The 26,293-nt window shown below is 52.8% G+C and overlaps 2 protein-coding genes across 2 annotated transcripts in view; one reads left to right on the forward strand and one right to left on the reverse strand.

Annotated features, from left to right (window-relative positions):
• Positions 1-13,998: 13,998 nt before the first annotated feature.
• TMEM200B (transmembrane protein 200B) lies at positions 13,999-15,461 on the forward strand. Its single transcript, XM_012645939.1, has one exon. The coding sequence runs from the start codon at positions 13,999-14,001 to the stop codon at positions 14,917-14,919; it is 921 nt and encodes a 306-aa protein (XP_012501393.1). The 3' UTR covers positions 14,920-15,461.
• Positions 15,462-17,230: 1,769 nt separating this feature from the next.
• The window catches only part of EPB41 (erythrocyte membrane protein band 4.1), a 136,181-nt gene continuing 127,118 nt past the window's right edge, over positions 17,231-26,293 (reverse strand). Inside the window, exons 15-18 of the mRNA XM_012645994.1 lie at positions 24,215-24,316; positions 22,653-22,733; positions 19,224-19,328; positions 17,231-18,491 (exon numbers count right to left, since the gene is read on the reverse strand). Coding sequence (XP_012501448.1) covers positions 19,230-19,328; positions 22,653-22,733; positions 24,215-24,316 — 282 coding nt within the window. The 3' untranslated portion in view covers positions 17,231-18,491; positions 19,224-19,229. The remainder of the gene's footprint in view (positions 18,492-19,223; positions 19,329-22,652; positions 22,734-24,214; positions 24,317-26,293) is intronic.

Consider the following 26,293-nt stretch of genomic DNA (forward strand, 5'->3'; position numbering starts at 1 on the left):
CTGCTGGCACACAGCCACGCTCCTTCGTTTATGAATTGTCTATGGCAGTGAAATCGGGTTATTGCAACACAGCCTAAAATATTTACTATGTGGATCTTTACAGAAAATGTTCGCCGACCCCTGTACCAAACAGTAAATTTAACCACAAACTATATACAGTAATAAGGAAAAAGAAAAGAGAAGGAAAATTATTTAAAATACATAAATTGATACATGACACTTCCAAAAAGGACGTACCTTAGAGGCTATGGTCCTATTTTATTACAGTCAGTCAGAGGCCTTGGCTAATTTAATCTTTCCTCCATGGGTGAAGTTTAATGACACACATAAATAATACCTCAATGAAGCTGATTTTAAATAAGAAGGAAGAAGTTCTGCAGGGTACTTGTTACCGAGCTACAGAACAATCATTTTGTTCCTGGTGTGCGGGGACCTCTTTTTATTCTCAGTGGAAGCTGAAGGACCTGCTTGGACAATGAGCAGGAGTTAAGGCAATTCCGGAGGGCCAGGAAGAGGGCGGTCAGGCCTTGGACAGAAGACTCCAACTGGCTGGTCTAGTCCCCTCGGTTTCAGTAAAAGGGTCAAGGCGCTGCCTCCCCCAAGAAGCACACAATGAGGGATTCCCCCACAGTCGCCGTGGGAGGCGAGAGAGGGCAGTCAAACATTGACACATGTCAGCTACACATCTGCAAAATTTTGTTTCACATCATGGGGATTCAAAGATGAACCAAACATGGAAGGAACTTGTCTTCACAAAGCTTTGGCTCCTTACGGAGTTTTATTTCTAATGCCAAAATCCAAATAGACTTAAATTAATCCGTGCTTGGTGCAGGAACACCAGCTATATAAGGCAAAAATCCCAGGATCTGAAATGCAGTATGTTTCATTTCACCACAAAACCACAAGGCAAGTCAAAGAGAAGCAAACCCAACACTTGCACTTCTTGGTATAGCCCTACCAAAGTGTGGAGGCCATGATGGGCACCAGATGACACGTACAAGGACATGCTCAGCAGCCCTGATGGCCCAAACCAAAAACAACCCAAAGTTGCAATAGTAGAATGGACAAGTTGTGGTATATTTATGTACCAGAGTACTTGCTGCAATGGAAATGAACACACTACAGGTACGTGGAGCAATGTGGACGAATCTGACAAACACGAAGGAGCCAGACATAAATGAGGACAAACTCCAATCCCACACATAAAACCTTTTAAAACAGGCAAAAGAAACTGCAGCTGTTAAACAACTAAACTGTAGAATTAGAATCAGAATAGCGTGTACTTTTGGACAGAGGGAAGAGGTGGCATCTGGAAGGGGACGTGCGGGGAACTTCTGGGAGTGCTGGCAGTGTCCTGTTTCTTGCCTGGTGGGGACATCTGGGCATTTGCTGCATGACAGTTTGATGAGCTGGACATTCAGGTTTTCCTGGAGGTGTATTACAGTAACAATAAAAGAGTCTTCCAAAAGGCAAGTGAAGTTTAACCAGATCCCATGACATTAATAATCTAAACTCATTTTTTCTATAATTCTAAGTGGATAGAATATTTGTCCTTAATTCACACTTTCCAGGAAACTGGTGTTTCTTAGAGAGTCTATTGAGAACCTGAGGATCGTCCTCAAGAAATGCAAATTAGAACAACCCTACGCTATCACATTACACCTGGTATCTGTTATGAAACCGGCGCAGCCAGACTGTGACTGTCAACTTGAGCTCCCACACTGCTGGTGCGCCGGAAATCACAGGCAGGAGCTGGCTACTACTCCCACTCCTGGGCATTTATCCTGAGGTGACAATGCAAAGAAAAGAGCTCCAAGTGCAAAGGTGTTTACACTGGTGTTATTTATAACTGCAAGAAAAGTGGAAACCATCCAAGCCTGTTAACAGGGCACCCTCCTAATCCCCTCAGGGCACCCTTCCAGCCACCGGAGTTGAAGCTTAGCAAGTCCTCCCCCACCTTCCTGAATTTATTCCTGACCACATACATCAGCGACTGCAATGTAGACCCTCAAAAACTGTCATTTAGCTACCATTAAAGTTGACTGTAGATTCTTTCAATGATATTTTATTCACCTTGTTTTTTTTCCCTCAAGCAACTCTTGGCAAGAGAATTAGCATAGAGGTTTAAAAAGTCTCTTGGGGCATCATCAGTGTTTCTTCCAAACCAGAAACTTTTGCTGGATGCAATAGTGTCGCAGAAGCATGGCGGCCCCGCAGGAGAGTGTATTAGCTTAATGATTGGAGGTGCTGGTGTCTCTGTGAAGAAAATCTTCAAGGACCTCCAACCATTTGAGAACATTTTCTCTGAATCCTTTAGGCTATCTCTTCTTACTTAATGTGATTAGGGACTTAAGGTTTCTTTACTTTATTTTATTTTTTTTTTTAAGACAGAGTCTCACTCTGTTGCCCTGGCTAGAGTGAGTGCCGTGGCGTCAGCCTAGCTCACAGCAACCTCAAACTCCTGGGCTCAAGCGATCCTCCTGCCTCAGCCTCCTGAGTAGCTGGGACTACAGGCATCCTTGGCCCCCTGGAGTGCTAGGATTACAGGCGTGAGCCACCGCGCCTGGCCAAGATTATGTTCTTAAGATTTGACTATGCTATTGTATGTAGCTCTTGCTCAGGCTGGTCTTCAACTCCTGAGCTCAAACAATCCGCCTGCCTTGGCCTCCCAGAGTGCTAGGATTACAGGCGTGAGCCACCGTGCCTGGCCCTAAGGTTTCTTTAAAAATATCTGTAGGTGACCAGGTGAATGATCCAATACTGACTGTGCACCTACTATGCACCACTATGGGTACAGTGGAGGGAGTTTTACACATCAAAGTTATTTAGTCCTCACCACAGCCCTGTAAGGACAGCGTGTTGACCACATTTTACAGATGAGGACATGAGAGATTCTAGGAGTGTATGACTATCTCTACCTTCTTGCTGTGTGACCTTGGACAACCTTCTTAAACTCTCTGGGTCATTGTTTTCTCATCTGTAAAATGGGGGTAATTCATACCTTTATCTCCCAACTCTGCATGGAGAAGGCTTTGGAGTCAGACAGACTTGGCCTAAAGTCCTGATGCTGCCCTATATTACGTGACTTGGAGTGGGGGGTCATGTCACCCCTGAGCCTGGAAGCAGAAAATAGCTCAACACCTGGTTCACCTTGCAGGAGGTAAGGTCAATGGCTTTCTGCAGGGCCAGCTTAGTGGGAGTGCTAGTCAGTGGCAGCAGCTGCCATCTGCTCCCCCCGCCCAAGTGCCTTTCCTGCCCCTTCAGAGCTCACACGCGCTAGTTGCTCCAGTGGGGCTGTGTCCTGCGGTCCCCAGCTCCCTCCTCAGAGCCTTGACATTGAGGAGGGAGGCACCCCTTGGGGACCCCACTGCAGCCTGCCATGTCCTTGGTCTCCTCATCTGTAAAATGAGCAGCAAAGCACTGATGCTCAGTGTGCATTGGGTGCTGTGCCTTTAAAAGGGGTCCCCAACTCCATTCTCTAGTCTGCAGACTCAGAGGAGGGGAACAGCCAGGAGCATCTCCAACCAGGCCAGAGAGCAGCTGGCCCCAGCCTCTGGCATGAAGGAAGGGGAAGAGGGTGCTTGTAGATGAGGGGCTCCCTGGGCCTCCTGTCCCCTTGGCGATGGTGAAATAGTCATCCCGAATTTCAAAGGACATGTGGCCTGTCTGATGAAGCAAATTTCTATAGGCCTGGGCTGGATGCCCACAGCAGGGGCCAGGCCAGGCAAGCCTGGGGCTGTGGAGGGGCACAGCAGAGCCCGGGGCAACTACTCCAGGGCCAGAATTTGGGCTTAGACTCAGGCAGTCTCGGTTCCAGCCTGGCTGGGTCACTTACCTCCTGGGTAAGTCATTTTGTGTCTCTGAGTCTCACGGCCCTTGTCTGTAGGGCAGGGATGAGGGTAGTGCTGCTCTCCCTGCGCCGTTAGAGGATTTTAGGGGACCTCGTTTGAGCAGCACCTCGCTGGGTAAATCTAACAGCCGGGTAAATCCGACCCGACCCCCCAACATTCCATGGGGCTTGGTGCCATGCGGTTTAGCCACAACGCTTTGTGTCCTCCTCCTCCCCGCAGCCCGACCTTCCCAAGGGGAATCCTTTCTGCCGTAGGCATGGGAGATCACCCGTGAGGCCCGAAGGCCAGCGGCCCTGGGTCCTGGAAACGGGGAACACACAGGTCGCCGCGTGGGAGGTCGACACAGAGCGGATCCGGCTTCTCCGCCCTGAACGCGGCGGCCGGGCAGGTGCGCGACCTTGCCGCCAGGGGGCGCCCGAGCCCTCGGAGGAGAGTCGCGTCGGCGCCCCGCGCCTGGGGCAACAACGCTCGGCCCGGCTGCCAAGCCCTGGGCACCGGCCCGACGCAGGGGCTGTCCTCTGGAACTGGGGCCTGCCCCTAGAGGAGTCTCACCTCGAATCCACGGAGGTCCACCCTCTGCTTTCCCTCCCAGGGACAGGCGCTCAGTGCCTCATCAGCAGTGCGGTTTGTCACGAAATGGAGCTGCCACAGCCCCGTGGCGGACTCCTAGCTGTCTCCCAGTATCCACTGCCCAGCCTCCCTTGGAGCTAGATGCGGCCACGTGACCTGGTTCTGACAAGGGGCATTCTGGACGTGTGCATTGGGTGCTGTGCCTTCAAAAGGGGGCCCCATCCCCATTCTCTCTGCTTGGTCTGCAGACTCAGGGGAGGGGGAACAGCCAGGAGCATCCTCAACCACAAGGACAAGGCGAGTGCCACACGTTAGGGATGGCAGAGCACCCTGCACAGCGAATGCTCCAGCTGTAAAGCAAAGGTTAAATATGCTTCTATCTTGCTTAAGCAAGTCACCACCGTCCTTAAATGCTGCTCTGGCAACGTCGGCCAGGCCCATTGTTCTGTGACTGAAATAAAACAATCACCTGATTAGCTACTATTTAACAAGTGCTCACTACTGCCAGGTGTATTAGCTTGCAGTGGGTTGTGCTGCAGTGACAAATTAATCACAGTGGTTTACAACGAACACGGATTTCCTGTTGGTGTTACGTGTCGCCACTGTGGGTTGCCCGTAACCCTGCTCCCAGCTAAGCACACCTTTCTGCACGACAGTGCTGTCTTCCTAATTTATAGTGGGGGGGGGGAACAGCAGATGTTCTCAAAAGTATGCAATTTTCTCAACTGAGGTGTTTTGTTTTTTTTTTGAGACAGAGTCTCACTCTATTGCCCGGGCTAGAGTGCCGTGGCGTCAGCCTAGCTCACAGCAACCTCAAACTCCTGGGCTCAAGTGATCTCCTGCCTCAGCCTCCCGGGTAGCTGGGACTACAGGCATGCGCCACCATGCCTGGCTGATTTTTTCTATATACTTTTAGTTGTCCACCTAATTTCTTTCTATTTTTAGTAGAGATGGGGTCTCTCTCTTGCTCAGGCTGGTCTTGAACTCCTGAGTTCAAACAATCCTCCTGCCTCGGCCTCCCAGAGAGCTAGGATTACAGGTGTGGAGCCACCGCGCCCGGCCTGAACTGAGGTTTTTCTTACTCCATGGTTCCTGCTGTGACCTGTCAGCTGTGAGCACTCCCAGAGGGATGACAGAGAAGGAGATCTTCACAGGGACCCTCCAGCCCCAGTCCCTTGCTGGACACACGGGTTGTGCCCACAGTCACACTTCCAGCCAGCAGCCCTGCTCCAAGCCCTGGGCAGGAGCTCACCTGACTCCCAAGGTCCAGGCCCTCCTCCCAAGGCTGGCAGTCACTTATAAGGGACCTGTCACCCTCCCAGGCTTCTGAGAGAATCTGTGTTTCCAGCCCTTACTCCTTTGGACTTCCTGACCTTGTCCCCTCCTACTAGTCCCCAGCTGATCGGATCAGAGACAGATGCCTGATCCCAGCTGAGCCAATTGGAACATTCAAGAATTTGAAAGTGGTCACAGAGATGAGGTAGAACATCAGAGCTAACTTAATAGAAGCAGAAATTATAACAATAATGGCAGCTAAGGTTTATTGGGCACTTCTGGGCAGGGCTCAGTGAGCTCTGGATGGTAAAAACTCTGAGATAGGTAACGCACTTGTAGCCTGATGAGGAAACAGGCTCAGAGAGGTGAAATGACTGCCCTGTCATTTGGGCATGACTCCCCAAGGAGTCAGCTGCTGCTTCCCCAGCTTTTGGTGGACAAGTCTGTTCATCCTAACCCCTGAATATATATATTTGAGTCGGGGTCTTGCTCTGTTGCCCAGGCTAGAGTTGTTGTTGTTCATGGCGTCATCATAGCTCACGGCAACCTCAAACTCCTGGGCTCAAGGAATCCTCCTGCTTCCGCCTCCCAAGTAGCTGGGACTACAGGTGCGTGTCGCCACACTCAGCTTAGTTTTCTATTTTTTGGCGAGATGGGGTCTTGCTATGCTGCTCAAGCCGATCTCTAACTCCTACTGCCTTGGCTTCCCCAGGTGCTGGGATTACAGACGTGAGCCACCGCACCCAGCCTCAATCTCACATTTTACAGGTGAGGAAACTGACGGGTAAGCACCAGCTGAAGGCCAGAAAAACCACAGCACCCTGTGCTCTGTGTTTACTGCATCCCGGAGCTGAGGGGTTCGATCCTCGTGACAGCCCTTTGAAGTTGTCACTACCACTGTCCCTATTATGTAGAGGAGGACACAGATGCATAATGAGGTGACTTTCCTACAGTCACGGGGCTATGGGAGGGACAGTAACATCATGGTTAAAACCTGCTTCTGGGCTGGCAACAGTCGCTCATGCCTGTAATCCCAGCTACTCAGGAGGCTGAGGCAGGAGGATCACTTGAGCCCAGGAGTTTGAGACCTGGGCAATGTAGCGAGACCTTGTCTCTATAAAAAAAAAAAGAAAAATTAGCCAGGCGTCATGTCGTGTACCTGTAGTCCCAGCTACTTGGGAGGCTGAGGCAAGAGGACTGCTTGAGCCCAGGAGTTTGAAGTTGCTATGAGCTAGGATGACTCTGCTGTACTCCAGCCTGGGCAATAGAGTGAAACACTGTCTCAAACAAAAACAACAGTAACAACAACAAGCTATTTTCAGCCCTGGCTGGAGCACTGACCAGCCACGTGACCACTGGCAAGCCTGGACCTCACTGAAGCTCAGTTTCTGCACGTGTGACACAGGTGAGAGCACGCACACTCAAGTAAAGGGTATAAAGGGCCTAGCAGCCAGGGGCAGCTCAGTGAGATGGTGACATTCCTACTGTTGCCGCTCTGCCTAAGGACTCAGGGGGTGCTAGCATCGCCCTGGCCCCCAGGGGACGCTCATTTCCCTGACCTTCCTAGCATCACCCGGGCTCTGCCTCCATCTCTTCTCTGGGCTTCAAAAAGCAGTAGAGGCCGGGTGCGGTGGCTCACGCCTGTAATCCTAGCACTCTGGGAGGCTGAGGCAGGTGGATCGCTCAAGGTCAGGAGTTCGAGACCAGCACAAGCAAGAGCGAGACCCCCGTCTCTACTGAAAAATAGAAAGAAATGATCTGGACAACTAAAAATATATATATAGAAAAAATTAGCCAGGCATGGTGGCGCATGCCTGCAGTCCCAGCTACTCGAGAGGCTGAGGCAGGAGGATCACTTGAGCCCAGGAGTTTGAGGTTGCTGTGAGTTAGGCTGACGCCACGGCACTCTAGCCCGGGCAACAGAGTGAGACTTTGTCTCAAAAAAAAAAAAAAAACAACAACAAAACAAAAAGCAGTAGAGGCTGAGCATGGTGGCTCATGCCTGTAATCCCAGCACTTTGGGAGGCCGGGAGTTAGAGACCAGCCTGAGCAACATAGCAAAATGCCATCTCTACAAAAAGTAGAAAAATTAGCTGGGTGTGGTGGTGTGTACCTGTAGTCCCAGCTACTTGGGAGACTGAGGCAGGAGGATCCCTTGAACCCAGGAGTTCGAGGTTGCAGTGAGCTATGATGACCACTGTACTCTAGCCTGGGCAACAAGCAAGACCCTGTCTCAAAACAAAAAATTAATTAATAATTAATTAAAGCAGTGGAGATGTGGAGCTCATTCTCCCTAGGGCTTTGCCAGTAGCCCAGAGACATTGAGTAAGGAGCCCACAGTCACCCAGCTCAGAGATTTCATGGGATAGGAGGAGATGGATTTGGGGTTCACATCCCAGGACCATTGCCCTCTAAGGATCTGATCCCCAGATGGGACCTTGTGACTGGGGGGCTTGAAGCCCACAGCTCTGCCATCCACTAACTGGGTTGCCTTGGGTAAATCACTGCCCCTCTCTGGGCACTGATTTCTGCCCTTATAAAATGGGGCACTGGGATCTGGATTCCACCTGCCAGTCCTCTCATTGAATCTGCACACCATCCTACCTGTGAAGGACACATTACAGAGGCAGGAACGCTGAGAAGTGCTGAGACTGGCCCAGAGTCACTCAGCGAATGACTGAGTAGCATAATGAAAACCCGGTCCCAGACCATGCTCTCCCCTCTGAACCCAGGCTCTGAATCCTTTTATTTATTTATTTTTAGAGGCAGGATCTTGCTATGTTGCCCAGACAAGTGCAGTGGCTATGGACAGGCGTGATCATAGTGCTCTGTAGTCTCCAACTCCTGGGCTCAAGTGATCCTCCTGCCTCAGCCTCGGGAGCAGCTGGGACTACAGGGGCAGCAAACCACCACACCAGTTCTGGAGTCCTAGTGGAGGCCGTGGCCTCCCTGGGAAGAAGCTACAAGGCACGGTGTGTGGAGGCCACACTGGCATCGGGCTGTGTCCTCTCAGTGCTCTCCCAGGCCACCCTGAATCAAGGACTGGAGCTCAGGCAGGAAACCCAAGGGAGCTCAGACAGGGTTCCAACCAAAATTAGAGATGACAGAAGTTGAATTTGCAGGCCGTGCAGTGCTGTGGCCTGGGGTGGGCCGTGACATGTAGGAGGTGACAGGCACTTCTTCCCCAGGGTAGCTTCTGGAGAGGATAGGGAGCCTCAGATTGGCAGGGGCCTCAGGGTCACTGTGTCATGTTCCCTGTCTCCGCAGAAAAGTCTGAGAAATGGTCATCATCCAGGTCCCCAGGGGGCATCTCATCCAGGACCCTCTTGGTTCAGAAGTGAAGGAGTCCAGGTCACACAGATGCCAGGGCAGACTGGGGAGGGATCAGGCCTCCCGGGGGCTATCACTGTCCCACACATCTGCACGTCCACAGGACAAACCAAACAGACCTGGGGAGGTCTCTGCAGAGGGAGAGGACACCAATCTGGCTTGTGTGTGGGCAGGTCTCTGCCTCTTCCCAGCCACTTCTGTAAACTGGGCACAACACTGACCTCCCAGAGCTCTCGAGAATTAAACAGGGTTGTATCTGGGAAAGGGGACTCTTCCGCCCCCTGCCACCCTAAACAAGCCCAGGGAGGTTTCTGTGCCCCCACACACGGCCCTCGTACCTGAAACCCCATGGTCAGAGGAGGGGAGGCTGTTTGCTGGCACCCACTTGGTGCCAGGCACTGAACATGTGCACTTTTACTTAACCTTCGAAACGAACCTGGGAGCTAAGTATCCTTCCTCCCTTATAGACGGGAAACAGACTCAGAGAGCTGAGTCCTTTCTCCCCTGCTGTCTGGACCGGGCCACAGGGTGGACAACAGGAAGGGGGCCAGGGATGGGGGGAGACGCCGGCCTTGCACACATTCCTCCAACAGGGAGGGCCAGTGGGGGGAGACACTGTGCCAGGCACAGGGCTCCGGGGTTGAGCAAGACAGACCCAGTCCTGCCCTCACCGCCAGTGGGACACAGACAGGAAAGAGACCCCACTCCCAAACAAGATTTCAGTTCACCTGTGCACTGGGAAGCTCCTGGTGTCTTGAAGGCGGAGAATGGGAGGACAGGGGCTGACCTGGCCTGGGGGCTGGGAGAAGCGAGGTCTGAAGAACGAGCAGGAGGTGGAAAGAGGATGACAGGGGAGGGGGTGTTCCCGACAGGAGGCAAGGAACTCGGCAGGCCCTGAGGGAGCCCTGAGAGGGCCAGGGACCAGGCTGTAGTGGCAAGAAGAGATATTAAACTCCGTGTGGACGACACTGGGGAGTCACTGATGGTTTTAGGCAAGGAGTGGCAGGTTCAGATTCAGTGTAGAAAGATGCTTGGTGCCTGTCTGCAGACAGCTAGGAGGGCAGGAGGCAGCAAGGCCATGTGAGCTCCAGGCAGGAGACGCTGATGGCCTGGGCCAGACTTGTGGTCTGGGCAGGACAGTGGCCACGGGGAAGGGAGAATGTGGCTAATTCAAGAGGAAAAGGGCAGGGTCCCTGAGACTTGATGGACTGGTTGGAAGGGGGAGAGGAAAGAGGTTTAGTGACCACTGTGCTTGCGTGGACAGCAGGGCCCCTCACAGACAGGAGACAGGGAGGAGCGGGAATAAGGGATGACCGAGGGTCCAGGGAGGTGACTAGCTGCTGGCCCAGGCGGGAGCCCCAACACAGGGTGGGCAGAGGGCCAGGGAGGAAGGAAAGCCAAGTCGGGAGGCTGAGGGACGCCCAGAGCAGGCAGGAGGAGCAGGTGGTGACAGCGAGGATGGGGACACTGCCCAGGCTTGGGCCCCTAGAATTGGGGTCCCCAGGAAGAGCGTGAACGAGAGGGGTCAGGTGTTGGGCGGGGGCACTGAGCGAGCCGGCGCGGGAGGGAAAGCGGAGAGGGCGGAGGGGTCGGTGGGGGCTGGGGAAGGGAGGAGGCGGGAGGAGGCCGCAGCCTCAGCTGAGCGCCGGCAACCGCAGGGCCTCCCGTCCGACGGGGCAGGCGGGAGGGAGCCGAGGCTCGGCCTCGCCCCGTGTGGCCTCCTCTGGGCCCCGGTGCCCTCAAGGTGCCCCGGAGGAGGCTCCGCCCCCGGGGATGGGCTGGGTCCCTCCCGAGGATGCCTGTTTCCCCGGGGCTGGGAGAGGGGCTCCCGAGGGCGCTGTCGCATCCCCAGGCGCCTCGGCGGAGCCGGGGGTTCGGGGGTTCGAGGACTGTGGCTCCAGGACCCGGCTCCGCCCCGCGCAGGGGGAGTCCCGGCCCGCCGCCTCCCCGAGTCCCCCTCCGCGCCCCCGGCGCACAGCCGGGCCTCATTAGCGCCCCGCCCCCTCCCGCCAGCCCCGCGAGCCGGGGGGTCCCCGCGGCCCGGGGGAGGGGCGGGCTGTAATCTATCCCAGGCCGGAAATTCTTCCCGAGGGGCCCGCGCGCGGAACCTGGAAGTCGGCCCGCACCACCCCTCCGTCTCCGAGCCCGCCCCCCGCATCATGGAAACTGGGCCGCCAGCCCGACCCCCGGCTCGCTCTCTCCGCATTCTTGCTCCAGGCCCGGGCGGGGCAGGAAGGCCGGGCCCCCGTCAGGCCGCTCGGCCCGGGCGCCGCGGCCCTGGGACCCTCCTCCTTATTTGGGGCCGGCGCGGCTCCCCTGCGGCAGCCTGGGCGCGCCCGTCTCGGGGCGCCCGCTACGTCCACTCCGCCCGGGGCGCCCCGCCCCGCGACTGCCGCTCACTGAGGGCGCGCAGGGCTCGCGGCTCTGCCCTCGGCGCCGGATTTGCCTCTCAGCACCTGGCGAGGCAGCGGCGTTGAGCCCATTTTCCAGACGAAGGCAGTGAGGCTCAGACCGAGGGGGCGCCGTGGGGTCGCGGCAGAGCAGGGGTTCAGGCCGCCGCCTCTGCGCGGCGGGGGCGGGTGTGCGGGTTCCGGACCCTCAGTCTGCAGGCTCGGGCTGCGGGGCTGGACGCGGGGTCCTCGGCCCCGGGGTCTCAGTTTCCCCACGGAGGAAGGGGGCGCCCTTTGGAGCCTCTGCAAGCGCTGCAAGCTGCGGGAGGGAGCGGGGATGGCGGGACTCGGGTCTCCAGAGGCTCGGAGTCACCAGGCGCGCACGCGGCGCTTACCTGCGCCCCGCAGACCCGAGTTGCCGCCTTTTTGCAGCGGAGGGGCCCGGCCCTGCGCGACCGGGACCGCGCCGGGGGCTCCGGGGGCGGGGCCGGGGCGGCGCGGGGCGGGACCGGGGCGGGGCCCGGGTTCCGTGGAGACCCAGGCGGCGCCGGGAGGCTCGGCGCGCGCACTCGCACCGGACCGGCCGAACTAGGTGAGCGAGCCGGGACCCGTGGGTTTGCGCCCTACTTTCCCTAACTTTTTATTTGGCCCCTCCCTCGGCACGGGCCCCGGAGGGCGGGAGCCCGGTCCTCCCTTTCGCCCCGGCCGGAGTTGGCCGCGGCCGGTGGCGGGACAGCCCCAGAGTACGGGGACTCGGCCCCGAGCAACTTCCCGCTCGATCTGGGACGGTCGGGCTGCGTCTCCAAGTTTCTGCCTGCGTGGGGCCCCCGCGTCGACTCACGCCCTCCAGAGTCTCGGGGTCCCTGAGCGTGGCCCCATCCCTTCGCTCCTTATGTTTTCATCTCCCTCCAGCCAGGGACGCGCTGGGGCCCAGGGATGACATTTCTGGAGTTGGGGCCGGGGCGCCAGCTCTGGCTTGAGGCGGGTGGTCACTTCTGTTTCTGGCTGGGGACACACTCCGGGATAAGGAGAGAACGGACTTCGCCTCCTCCCAGGACGCTCCCGTGGCTGTGCCAAGAGATGCCGGGTGCCCAGGGCTAGGGCCCCGGTGAAGTCCCCGCCTCGTGTGGCGCTGTGACCCTGGCGGGCTCCTCCGCCTCTCTGGGCCGCAGTTTCCATCTGTGAAACCGGGCTTCGGACGCGCTGGACGCTGCGGTTCGTGCTAGGCCCGGGCCTTCAGCTACCCTGTGTGAGCCGAGCAGGGACGGGTGTCCTGCTTTGCGCTTCGGGGTGCAGATGGGGCGTGGGTAGGGTGGCAAGGCCTCCTCCTTCCAGCGTCGCAGCTGTTCAGAAACCAGACGGGGGAGGAGGACGCACCACTGGACGCGAGGTCCTGCCCTCGGCTCCTGCGGCCCGGGCGCCTGGGTGGGGCCGCGTTCCCTCCCACAACCTCCCTTTCGTGGGGCCACGCCGAACGCGGCCCGGCGGCTCCTGCCCCGGCCGAGACCCAGGCCTCGGGCCGCAGGTCCGCGCGACCAGCAGCCGGAGGGGCTTCAGCTGTGCGGCCGGGACCGGGGCGGCCTGAGGCACAGGGGCGGTGCTGCTCCGGCCGGGACGCGGGCCACTGAGTCCTCGGGCGGAGGAGGCCGGAAAGGAGGCCAGGCGGCGGGAAAGGCGGATGATTCATCTGGAGGATCCCGAATCGGAAACGCCGCAACCTGGGAACAGCCTTGCCCGGGCCGACGGGAGAGCGGGGAGGGGAGTCCGTCCGGCGAGGCCCTGCGCCTCGCACCGGCAGCCCCCTGCCTCCGGCCCGGCCTGGCCGCTGGGGAAGGGAGAGGCCTCTTCTGCGCGGAGTTGACAGAAATCTTGGACAAAGTCCGGCGCTGTCTCCTCGCCTCTGACTGCCTGGTCTTGGTCAGAGCGGACTTCTCGGAGTCTAGCTCAAGTCTCTCCTGCTGCAGCTTCAGCGCTGACCGAGGTCTGGAAGGAGGGGGCGGGCAGGGAGAGGCTGGAGTCGGTGACATCCTCCTTCCTTCCCACGCTGCGGTACGTAAAGCGCAGTAGGGGGGAGGTGGGGCCCACGAGCGACCCCTGCGGACTAGGGGGCCCGAGCGCCCCCTCCCTCGGTGCCGTGCAGCCACGTGCGGGGGTGGGGTCGCGCCCGGGCGGTACTTACCCAGGAGACGCCGCTGCCTGGGGCCCCACGCTTCCCGAGGCCCGGGACCCGCGCGGGGTAGCACAGAGGGCGCAGGCGGCCGGAGCCCCGCAGCCGGGGATGCGCCAGGGAGCGGCCCGCGCCCCCCTCCCTCCTTTCCGCCCGCAGGCCGGGCCAACTCGGGCTCCTGCCGCGCGTCCCTGGCTCAGAGCTCCGCTGCGGAAAACCCGAGCGTTGGAGGCTCCCCGCCTCGCAGCCCGGGAAAATCCGGGGGTGGCCGCCAGGGATCTCCAAGCGGCCCGGGCGAGGCGGCCCGAGCTTCCCTCCCGGATTTGGGCCCCGAGCCTGGCTCCCCGAACCTTGGTCCGTCGGTCCAGTCCCTGCCAACCATCTTCTCTCCGCAGAGCGCCCAGACGACGGCGGGATGACGGCTGGGAGCCCCGGAGACTGCGGGGAGGTGCGGAGGAGCCCCGAGGGCCGCGTCTCTCGCCTGGGCCGCCGGCTGGGCCGCCGCCGGCGCCCGCGCTCCCCGCCCGAGCCTCTGCGGGTGCGGGCGCGGCTGCGGCTGCGCTCGCCGTCGGGGGCGTTCGCCGCGCTGGGGGCGCTCGTGGTCTTGGTGGGCATGGGCATCGCGGTGGCCGGCTACTGGCCGCACCGGGCCGGGGCCCCGGGCCCCCGGGCCGCCAATGCCAGCTCACCCCCCCTGAGCGAGCTGCGACGCGAGGGGCGCGGCGCGGGCCGGGGCCATGGCCCGCATGAGCGGCTGCGGCTCCTCGGGCCGGTGATCATGGGCGTCGGCCTGTTTGTGTTCATCTGCGCCAACACGCTGCTGTATGAGAACCGAGACTTGGAGACGCGGCGGCTCCGCCAGGGGGTGCTGCGGGCCCAGGCGCTCCGGCCCCCCGACGGCTCCAGCTGGGACTGCGCTCTCCTTCCCAGCCCGGGCCCGAGGACTCCCCGAGCCCTAGGCTGCGCGGAGCCAGAAATTTGGGACCTGTCCCCACGTCGGGGCACCTCACCCGTCCCGTCAGTGCGGAGTCTGCGTTCAGAGCCTGCTAATCCTCGCTTGGGGTTATCTGCCCTGTTCCACGGCTACCCGCTGAAGGGCCCGGGGCTGCCCCCACCTTGGGGTCCCCGGACCCAGACTGGCCACGTGATTATCACCGTGCAGCCTTCTGGTTCCTGCATTGAACATTCCAAGTCTCTGGATCTGGGCCTTGGGGAGCTCCTCCTTGGGGGCTCAGCAGCTCGGGACTGTGCTCACCGAAGCTGGCCACGGCTGGACCGCCTCAGTCTGGGGGGCTATGCCAAATTGGGAGGAGGGGACTTGGGGGCCAGGGTGTGAGGAACGGGCGGACAGCCTGCAATGAGGCTGCAGCACGGACCATGTAACAGGACCAGAGGAGTCCAATGTTTAGTAGATGCTTCAGTCACATCCCAGGCCGGGGACGGATGTTCCGACCACAGCAGCTGCTGCGGCATCCTGACCTGCGTGTGGGCAGAGAAATGCCAACGGCACTAGGGCCCAGTGAGCTGGAGAGGGTGTGTTTCAATGTGCAGAGCGGAGACTAGCCTGGCTCGGCCTCAGGAATTTCTTCAGCTTCCATATGTGGCCTCAGCCCTGAGGGGGCTGGAGGTCCAGGCCAGGGTGATTGGGAGATGCCCCTGGTGTCTTGGCAAACCCCAAATGGTGGGCAAGGACTCCTAATACTTGGAGGTAGGTTGGGATGTTACCGGTTGGGGCAGGCTCCTTCCAAGGTGGCACTGGTGACAGGGTTTGGGCCTCTGGGAAGATGGGCAATGGGGTGGAGTTGAGACCCTCCACTGCCATCCGGGATGGGGACTGAGGCTTTAACTCTACCCACCTCAATCCCCGCCTTCCCTCAGCCATGCGGGGTATGTCCCATTAGGGCTACACCACCGCCACTGCCTTCCTGTGAGGTCTCGCTCCTCCCCAGAGGTCTGAGAAGCCCCTTTCTCTCCTTGCTTAGCTTCCTTTAGAAAATAGCTTGAGTTTAGGTCTCCCCCACCCATGTTTAATTTTTCCCAAGTTCCTGGTAGGAGAAGAGAAATTTAAAAGTAGATCAATCCTCACAGTCAGTCCTTTTTTTTTTTTTTTTAAGTTTATTGAAAAATGCAATACAAGAAGCAAGACCAAACACATACCTAAACACTACAGCTACTTCTACAAAAGGCCAGAACAGCAGACCTATTTCCTATTTAATCTAAGGATTCTGCCAATTTGATTCTGCTGCCATAGTTCCTATTTTATCAAGAAATGTAAACTACTTGATATGATTCATAATTTTTTTAAAAATTTACAAAGCTCCTTCATTTTTGTCACCAAAATAATACATTTGAGAGATCTGTAAAAACAACCGGCCTGGGGCTGAGATCCTGGGCAGAGACTTCCCATGAGCATCAAGGGAGCTGGTCAGGCCACAGCTCTGGTTCCATTTGCAAGGCGGACTGTTGTCTCCTCACCCCCAGCCACTGGCGGGCTTCCCCCAACACACCGTGATGGGCCTCGGGAGGGGGCCAGGCAAAGGTGCCCTGACAGTTCCCTGCAGCTAGGTTCCCCGAGCCCTCGGCTTATGGATACAGGTCTTGCTTTGTGGGTGGGTGCCAGAGACCTCATGTGGCTTGAAGCAAATTTTATTTCTCAAGTGAAAATAAAACTGCAGTGAGAGTTGTTACTGTGGTGTGTCTGAGTCACTTTAGGAAAATTGTTGCCAAGTTTCTGACCCTGGAAATGTTAACTCTCCTCCCCCTCTTCACCGTTTCTATCTGGACAGAGTCTGTTTTCTTCACACGCACACAACTGCAGAAAGAAAAAAAATCCAAACAATCGCCAGATCCTAAGATCTGTTGCCAGAGACGGAGGAAAAGGGAAGAGGCCTGGAAGGACACCTGTCTTGCTGGGCTTGTCCAAATTGTGGCTGCTCAGCTGGTCCAGTTAGAGACAAGGAAGCAGAGACAAGTGAGTTGGTAACAGCTGAGGGGAAGTTCAGGCCCCTCGACTCATGGCCCTGTGCTATGAAAGCTGCCACACCGATCCGGATGGCAGAATACTCAGTATGCCGAATTCTTAAATGGCCGCACTGTGCCCTCTTCCTGTCCCCCATCCGCTTCATTCCACAGGTTTCAGCTTTGGGAGCCCCAAGAACTCTGGTTTGTTCCTGAGACAGGACAACCTCCTTTCCCCCATCTGTCCCACATCTCACCTGTGCTCCTCCCTTCCCTCCTGTTGGTGGTAGCAGTGTCACCGGGATACCAAAAGAAAAATGCACACACCCGAAATTGGTTCAAACCGGTTGAGTTTCTCTAAACTGAACAAAAGTCATCTAGTAGAGAATTTGGACGCGTGCCTCCGGCTCCCACTATCTGGAGCAGAGGTTTAGACTTCTCTTCTTGCTCACTGCCCTTGAGCCCCCAGGGACTGTTGTCCCTGACCCACTGTCTATCTCATGAAATTCACTTCTAGCCTAGAATTAGGATTCTAAGACGCCTCCAGGCAGATCTGTTTGTGGGAAGCAAGCTGGAAAATCAGAGAAGCCCTATTGAATAAAAATGCCCCCGAATCCTTTTGAGGAATCAGGAACATCAGTTCTCATTTTCAAAACCAAAACCAACAACAACAAAAAAAAAAAAGCAGAAGAAAGAAGGAAATCAAAAAGAAGAGAAACTAAGTCCAAAACCCACCACAAAATCAAGCCTATAAAACCGGACAGACCTTAGATGGTGACTGGGAGTGGCGCTGGGGCTCGTGCCCTTGTCATGTGGTGTCTTGTGGGGAGGATGCCCTAAAGCCAATTCCCTTGCTCCAGAAGGGTGTCCTCAGCAGGCGCCTGTGTGCAAGAAGAAAGGTCAAAGCACACAACCTCCTCTATGAGCCACATTCCTTATCCTCCGGGATGAAAGAGGCCCAGGGATGGTCACCTGGAAATACTTCTTAGGATCTGATTGAGGTAAACCACCTTTTCCCTATGTGAAGTGCACACTCTCACAACTAGAAAACCTTAAAAACCTCATTAACTTTCCTTCTCCAAATCACCACTAAAAATACTCCATTAGAGCTTTTGGCCAAAAGTCCCTACTTTTTCGTGAGTTTTGTTCTCCTGAGATGGGAGCTGGGGGAGCACTTAGCAGAGCCACTGCTTCTGATGAGGTAAGAGGGCAGATGGAGAGGCGAAGGCCACAGATATGGTCAAACATTCACAGTATCAGATATAACTTAAGCCATTTCTTACGTTTTTGACCCAAAGAGGCTCCAAAAAGAAAAGAACAAAAGGGAGGAAGGAAAAACAATATTACATTCTTAGCAGAGATCGCTGCCTTACCAAAACCACCCTTAACAAAGGGACAGGGATATTTTTCTGGGGTCTGTGGGTCAGGGCAGTTGCCCTGCCTGACATTCTAGTAAAGTCACATCATTAGCTCTGAGAAAGAACTGGCTCATAAAATTTCTGCTGTCATCCAAAGGGTATAAAACTAGGGGAAGAGCATGGAAGTTCCTTCCACTGAGCTGGCTTTGGCCTCCACACAGCTGACACAGTCTTTGGAGGGTTTCCTGAAGAATTCTGTGGACCCTGTCAGTATTGGGCTTGGAAATAAATGGGCAGAGACTAGGCTGAAGGGGTCACAAACCACCCCATAAAAAACCAAAAACTCTTTTAAAACAGTCCATAATGTGAAAAGTTGAAGAATTTCTGATATCACAATATAGAAAAAGGTCTTCAAAAGGATCAGTGATATCTAGAAGAATCTCTTGGTATAAACTCCAAATAGAAAATGAAATTAATTTTCTGGTGGTTTAGAATAATCTTGAAAGTCTGAAGTCTATTGCAGATTAGCTTCATCATTTCGCTGGTTTCTCTTGGATGGGAGAATGGCAGGGAGTTAGGGGTAGGATAGTTCCTAGAAGAAAGAAAGAAGCAAAATTTGAAACCCTGCAAAGGAAATAGCTTCCCAGTCGCACTGCCAAGTTCTTGTGGCCATAAGTGACAATCAGGAAGGACCTGAGTGGTTTTTAGGACCCAGTCCTACCTGGTGATTGGTGGCATCTTCAAGTCATTTGTAAACTACTTTCAGGCATGAATTCATCTGGCTCTCTGGCTCCCAAAAAGCAGCTTCCCTGCCTCCAACTCTCTAGTCTGGCCCCAGAACTTCATCCATTCCCCGCTTCCCTCCCCAACCCACTCATCTCCACACAGCCTGGCCCTGCTCTCCTTATTTTTTTCTCCTCCGCTGGCCCGCCCAGGTTCTGGCTGAGAGACACCTGTGACAGCAGAGAACAGAGCAGCAGAGAGAAGCGAGGGGGAAAGTACACTGGAGAAGCAGGACATGTGTGAAAACTCAGGAGGTGGGTGGAGGTTTCCATCCAAGTGTGGAGTCCTTCCTCTCACCCAACACTGTTAGCACTGCTAAGGGCAAGAGGACACAAACGACCTGGCTGCTTTAGTTGGAGCCAAATACTTAATGATCTCCTGTCTCCTCCTCATCAGCCTCTCCTCTGACTTTACTTCCTACAGTCCTGGTGTGGACACCTCTTTGGGGAAATGCACCCCAGAGTGCCCAGGGCTTCTGTCCAGAGCTCTCTCAGACTGGGACAGTGGCATCCTCACCCATAGCAGGAACACCCTCCTCTACCTGAGCTCAATCCTCAGCAATCTCGGTCTCTTGATGGACGACCACCTTGGTCACTGACATGTCTGGGTGCTGCTCCTTCGCCTCCTTGATGGCTTGTACGAGGACCTACAAAAGACAGAAACAAAGCCCATCAGGCAAAAAGCAGCCTGGCTGGTGAAGGCAGGCAGAGATCATAGGACATCGAGCATATTTCTCTGATACCCTGACAAATTCAGTCCTTCTGTCTGCAGAACCACAGCAGCATTTAGGCTAAGCCAAGCTGAGAGATAATTACCTTGCCCACTCTGCGCTACACAGGCAGGCTCCCAGACTGCTAACACAGAGACAGGGAAGGTTAGAGCTGTCTTCAAGGAATCAGAGAGGGACTTCAGGGGAGACAGCTGCACCTACCTGGGTGGGTCTGAGAGGATTCACTCAAGAAGTGAATCTAGAGGACAAAACAAAATCTGTGTTCCACACGGCGTAACCAGGAAGTTCAGGATAGAAGAGGAAAGCAAAGAAGCTTGCTGCAAAAAGGATGAGATGTCTTTGGCTAAAGTAAAAGAAAGGAAGGAAGAGGGGGAAGGCCTATCACATGCCATGTGCTAGCCTAAGCACAGTACTTCTTATTTTTGTTTTAGTATTTTGATTATAATTTATTAAAACATAAATATTAAATACAAGATAACCTTTGGTATTTCCTTGATTCAGACTTTGTTATAGCTTCTAATCATGCCTTTCCTTATTCATTAGTAGCTCATTCGTTCCCTTATGCCACCTCACCTTAAAAGTTCTTAAGAGTTTTGCTGTAAGTCCTATAAGTGCAGCGAGGCATTTGAGTGAATCATTGTTTCCCTTCTTCTACAAACTCTAGAGTAAGAATAAGTAGTGGGTATAGTTAGGGTTACATAGGTGCATTTATTCTATAAGACAAAGTGATCAGAGAACTCCTTAGGAAATGCTATTAATAATAGTTTTTTGTAATTAGAGGGTGAGCAGCTGTTAAACTCAATGTCTTAAAGAATTTTATTTTTTTAATGTCAATGATTTATTTTTAATTTTTTTATTTCAGGATATAGTACTTATTATTTAATCTTTACAACAACTCAATGAACTAGGATAGTATCATTATTTCCATTTTATAGAGGAGGAAACTGAAGTTCAGTGGTTAAATAAAGTGCTTATTATTTCACAGCTAATAAGTCATGCAATAGGGTTTTTAACTCAAGTCTAGCAGACTTTCCTCTTTATCACACTGTTTTTTTAATTTCGGACAGGGCCCCTATTTGAGCATCTGGAGGAGTTTTGATTATTGCAGAAAAGCTAAAAAGAGCAGAGGGAAAGTCAAAAGAGAACAATGATACCACTCTCCTTGGGCTGTGAGTCTCTGAGCCTACAGGCCTCCCCATCAAAAACGACCCCAACTAGAACTGACCAGCTGACTGCTCACCCTGGCTCTTAAGAACCATCGCTAGGAGGGACAAGGGAAGAAGGAAAATTCCTCTTCTGGTCTTTTGGCTCCATGCAAGGCATTCTTGGAACTGCCACCTCTATGGGCCCTGTTTATCCTCCCAGATCCTGTCTGCCAGCCCATCTGCTTATATTCAGGCCCAGCTCAAGCCCTGCCCTTGGTGACTCTCTATAAAAGCCTGCACCACACAGCTTCTCCTTCACGGTCCTTTTTTTTTTTAAGACAGAGTCTCACCCTGTCGCCTGGGCTAGAGTGCAGTACCTAGAGTGACGTTATCATAGCTCACTGCAACCTCAAACTCCTGGGCTCAAGGAATCCTCCTGCCTCAGCCTCCTGAGTAGCTGGGACTACAGGTGGGCACTACCAGATCTGGCTAATTTTTTCTATTTTTTAGTAGAGACGGGGTCTCGCTCTTGCTCAGGCTGGTCTTGAACTCCTGAGCTCAAGGAATCCTCCTGCCTCAGCCTCTCAGAGTGTTGGGATTACAGGCGTGAGGCACCGCGCACGAGCCACAGTCCTTCTTAAAGTGCCTCCCTCCCCAGGCAGAGTTCACTGTATCTTATTGCTTCCATGCACCCTTAGTACCTAGAATAACTGAAGGACACTGGAGAATCTCTCTGAGCTATCAAGTGTGTTTGTCCTTTTATCACAACAACCCAGGAAGAAACCTGTAACCATCTCTATTTTACAGATGGTAAAACTAGAGTTCAGAGAAGTCATATAAGTTGCTCAAGGGCACACAACCTGTGAGTCGCAGAGGCGGGATTTGACTCACATCTGTCTCACTCCAAACACCAAACCCCTTCCATCCCATTGCTTTTGCTCTCTAGTGCAAATGGAGTACACGACAGAGGCTCAGATCGCCCCAGACCGGGCAGGTGGGTGCAGGCTCCTAATGCAGCAGGACCCACCGAGCTGGGCAAACAGGCTGTGAGGTCTCTCACTTGGGCTTTGCAGTCTTGTTTCTGGGACCCTGAACCCAGTATTCTCAGCTGTAAGTCTTATATACCAAGGGAACTGTCAGCACTGCAGCTCAGTTTTTCTTTCTTAAAAGACACTCAGCATAGCAGCATAAAGGCCACAGAATTATTGCTCTAGCAATCCTGTCAATGATTCCAGAAGTATTTGCATGCAGTCTCTTCCACCCCCTCTTCTCTTCAGCTTTACTGTTCTAACCTCACCCAGCAGAGAATTGGGAACATTAATCCTGACCTTATTATTTGCTAATTGCTTGTAGCACACAATTAGCACCTAATTAACATAAAAACATAGAATTTTAACACTCAGAAGAGCCCAGAAATTATCTAGATCAACCCACTCTCTTTTAGGAGAAGAAAAAAATCAGAGGTAAATTGATTTTCCCAAGGTCACACAGCAAGTTAGTGACAGATCTAGGACAGAAAGCAAGTTCAAGTCTCCTGGACTTGTCCATCACACTATGCTGCCCCTTGTTGTCTCCCCAGCTATTAAGGCCCGCTGAGGTGGGGCTCACACCTTCCCTTCATTTTGATACCATCTAGCACATGTTTAGGCACACTATACTTTCCCAATAACAACAGCTCCATTTACTGTTATAAATGGCCCACGATGTGCCACAGGCCACAGACCCTGTGTCTCACTTGGTCCTCACAACAACCTTGAGAGGAAGACACTATCATCCCATTGTTATGGGTGAGGAAATGGAGGCCCAAAGAGTTAAGAGCTAGAATAACAGTAAGACTCAGCATTTGAACTCAAGTCTTTGAGTCCAATGCCCAAGTTCTTTCCATTACACTTCCTGGCTTCCTCGGTCTGTGGCCCCCAACCCACAGGCCTCAGTATTTTCATCCCCTTTGTCCTTCTCTCAGGTAAGAGCTGGAGTGGCTGAAGAGGCAGTTTAGAGATGAAGATGGCAGAGGTATCCTTTGCAAGCTCCTGTATCCGTCAGTCTTCCTGCCCAGGGACCCCTCCCACGCCCACAATCTCCTCAGCATTCCCACCTGGTCATGGTCAATATTGGCATCTCCTGTGATCACAATTCTCTTCTCAATCCGAGTCTCTGAAATCCCACCTTTTACAGTCTGGAACCAAAGAGTGGAGGTCATATGAGATCAGCAATATAACAAAAAAGAAAAAGAAACAGCAAAGATTATTCTGAAAGCTCCACTCCAAATTTTAACTTGCTGCTGGGTACTGAATAGGACAGCTTTCTTACCCACGTGTCCAAAATCTTGGCTAGACATAAAACTCCCTTGGATTGCTAAAGTCTTTATAAAGTTAAACAGAAAGTCACAGTTCTCTATTTATTTACTTTCTCTTTTTCCTTCCTCTCACACACCACAGAAATTCAGCAAGTAAACAAAATAGGTGTTTCCCTGCTTGTCTCCTATATATTTTTATTTGATCATTTTCAGGAGGACAAAAAATCCGAAGACTATGAATAAATATGTCACATAGCCTGAAATCAGGCTCTTATATTTTAAAGCATTTTTCATATTATTGATGTCAAAAGATTCTCAAATAATCTCCTGAGGGTGGGTAGGTTTCCTTTCCTGACAGATGAGGAAAACCAAGGTCTAAACACATCAAGTAGCTGGCTTTCAGTCATCTGTGTGTTGATGACAGAGCTTGGTCAAGAACCTAGATTTCTTACCTATTAAAAAAACGCATTTTCGTCTCATGCTACAGCAAGCATGGATTGCCTCTGATTTTCTGAGAGTAGTTCCAATATTAGATATTTAATCCCTCTTGCTTCCCATAAACCATACTCTAATAATTCTAATATTTCAGCATCCAAACTATAGTTCCCATGGCCTTGACCCTGGACATGACATAAAAATTCTGTCAGACTCAGAGTTCTGATTTTTGGCTTGGAAGATATAGTTGCATAATAACAACAACAATACCTGCCCTTAGGCTGACTTCTTTTTTTTTTTTTTTTTTTTTTAGACAGAGTCTCACTCTTTTGCCCGGGCTAGAGTGAGTGCCGTGGCGTCAGCCTAGCTCATAGCAACCTCACACTCCTGGGCTCAAGCGATCCTTCTGCCTCAGCCTCCCAAGTAGCTGGGACTACAGGCATATGCCACCATGCCCGGCCAATTTTTTCTATATATTTTTAGTTGTCTGATTAATTTCTTTCTATTTTTAGTAGAGACAGGGTCTCGCTCTTGCTCAGGCTGGTTTCGAACTCCTGAGCTCAAACAATCCGCCCGCCTCGGCCTCCCAGAGTGCTAGGATTACAGGCGTGAACCATGACTTCTTAAATTTACTGTCACAGCCAGATAGGGGACTCACTGGCCAGAGAGACAGGCAGATGTGTAAAGAGAAGAACCACACATGACTTTATGAGACTATGAGGTAGGCAGGGATACTCTCAGGTTCTCCCTAGGTTTATTGCTGGGGAAAGCAGCAGGGATTTTCCATGTGGGACTCAGATTAATTTGGTTCAGTAGAGACGCAGCTGAAAACCTTTATTTATGGACTGGGGTCCGTGTCGCAGAGAGGTGGCAGCAAGCACAACATGCCACTGGATTCCATAAGGAGGTTCTAGCTGGTCTATTACCTTGGTAATCTGAGTTGTGGTGGTGCTGCTTGTGGTCTCAGATGTGATGGTCTGAGCTGTCAGCAAAACTCCTGGGTCCAAGTCCCCATTGCTGTCGTCAGTCTACAGAAGAAAGCACAGTTTGTCATCATGCCCCTCCAGAAGCCTTGTGGGAAAATGTTGCAGGCTGCAGGTTGCTCTTCAGCTGTATGTTCTGATGCAAAAATCTCATTTCCTTATGGTGACCTCTTAATGAATAAAATAAATCTCCTGGAAACATAGCTCCTTCTAAATAAATTGGATGGGTAGTTTCCTTAGTATCAGCTCAGTGACAAGAGATAGACCAGAAAGAGGCAGGAGTATAGCCACAGGTTCAGCAAGAATGACAATAGCTACACACATGTACAGCATTTTATAGTTCACAAATGCCTTTCAAAACATTACTGATGCTCACACCAGTCCTATGAAAGGGCAGAGATTTATCAGCACCCCTGTTAAGAAAACACGGGCTCAGAAAGGTGAATGATTAGCCCAAGGACTCAAAACTAGTAAATGGCTGTTGCACTCTCTATGATCTGTTGTTTACACACCATCCACAGCAGGAAAGGTATAAACTCTTGGTTGCTAAGGCATGGGTAGGTTCTGAATCATAGGGTAGAATTTTCTAGAAAGAACTGGATAAGGTCCTTACTGGGGTTTAAGGGGCTAAGGAATCTCAGGCTATCTTCTTTAAAGGTTGATGTAAGACACTTGAGCAAATGAGGTAGAAATATGTTCTTTTAAGGGAAAGTGGGAAGAAATATGCAAAATGTCTTAATGATATTTTTGACAACAAAACTATTATTGAAAGGGATCCTTCGTATTAGGAGGGGTTTTAAAGTATTTAAAATGCCAGGCCACCCAACTAATCTATACAGAGAACAAGGGCCGCAGCTACTAGTTTCTCCAGAGCTCAATCTATCGTGACCAAAACAACATATTATGACCAGGCTGAGAAACAACATTAGCAAAAAGGAAGAGAGATGGTTGGCAGGGGCCAAATTCAGCCTGGCGAACAGTTGTCAGCACCCATTTGGGCTGTTAGTATACTTAGAACTGCTGACAGCCCCACCACCAAGACAGAAACAAACTGGACTAGGAGGACAGAGTTTGCCTATTGCAACATGCTTTTCAGATAACAATGACCTATTATACAGTGTCTGGTACTGGTATGTACACTGTCTCGGAGGGGCATTTAGAGAATTGCAGTATTTTCATAAAAAAACTCTTCAGCAAAAAATGTGTTAGGTTACTAATATCTTTCTCTGCCTCTTTATGTAAAGTCATTTGTATTATAAACAGAGGCCTCCAATATTTTTATGAATAGGAACACATTTCACTGAGCCAAAACTGTGAGATATTAGGGGGCAGGGCAGAAGGACGAGAAGAGTAGTATCAGGAAGGAACAGAGTCCTTGGCTGGGCTCCCCACCAGGTAGGAATCTGGACAGAACAAAAGTGAGGGAACATGATTGTGCTACTTAAGTCTCGTACACATGCTGCCATCATCCAGGTATGTTATTAGCTAGTTCACTAAAATTTTCTTCAGCCAATACCACTTATCTACCTTAGATTCCGACTCAACTAATATTTATTGCACTTCTACTATGTGCCAAGCACAAAATTCAACTGTCACCTCAATTATGCCTCTCAATATCTGAGGTAGGTACTTATTATTATACTCACTATACAGTTAAGAAAACAGAGATACAGAGAGGTTAAATAATTTGTTCAAAGTTCTGTAGCTAATAGGTGTTTGAACTAGGACTTAGGTTAAGAAACTTCTTGTTTGGCCAGGCGCGGTGGCTCATGCCTGTAATCCTAGCACTCTGGGAGGCCAAGGCCGGAGGATTGCTTGAGCTCAGGAGTTTGAGACCAGTCTGAGCAAGAGCGAGACCCCGTCTCTACTATAAATAGAAAGAAATCAGCCAAACAACTAAAAATAGAAAAAATTAGCCAGGCATGGTGGCGCATGCCTGTAGTCCCAGCTACCTGGGAGGCTGAGACAGGAGGATCTCTTGAGCCCAGGAGTTTGAGGTTGCTGTGAGCTAGGCTGACGCCA

Source organism: Propithecus coquereli, unplaced genomic scaffold (genome assembly GCF_000956105.1).
Source record: "Propithecus coquereli isolate 6110/MARCELLA unplaced genomic scaffold, Pcoq_1.0 Scaffold239, whole genome shotgun sequence".
Classification (NCBI taxonomy): domain Eukaryota; kingdom Metazoa; phylum Chordata; class Mammalia; order Primates; family Indriidae; genus Propithecus; species Propithecus coquereli.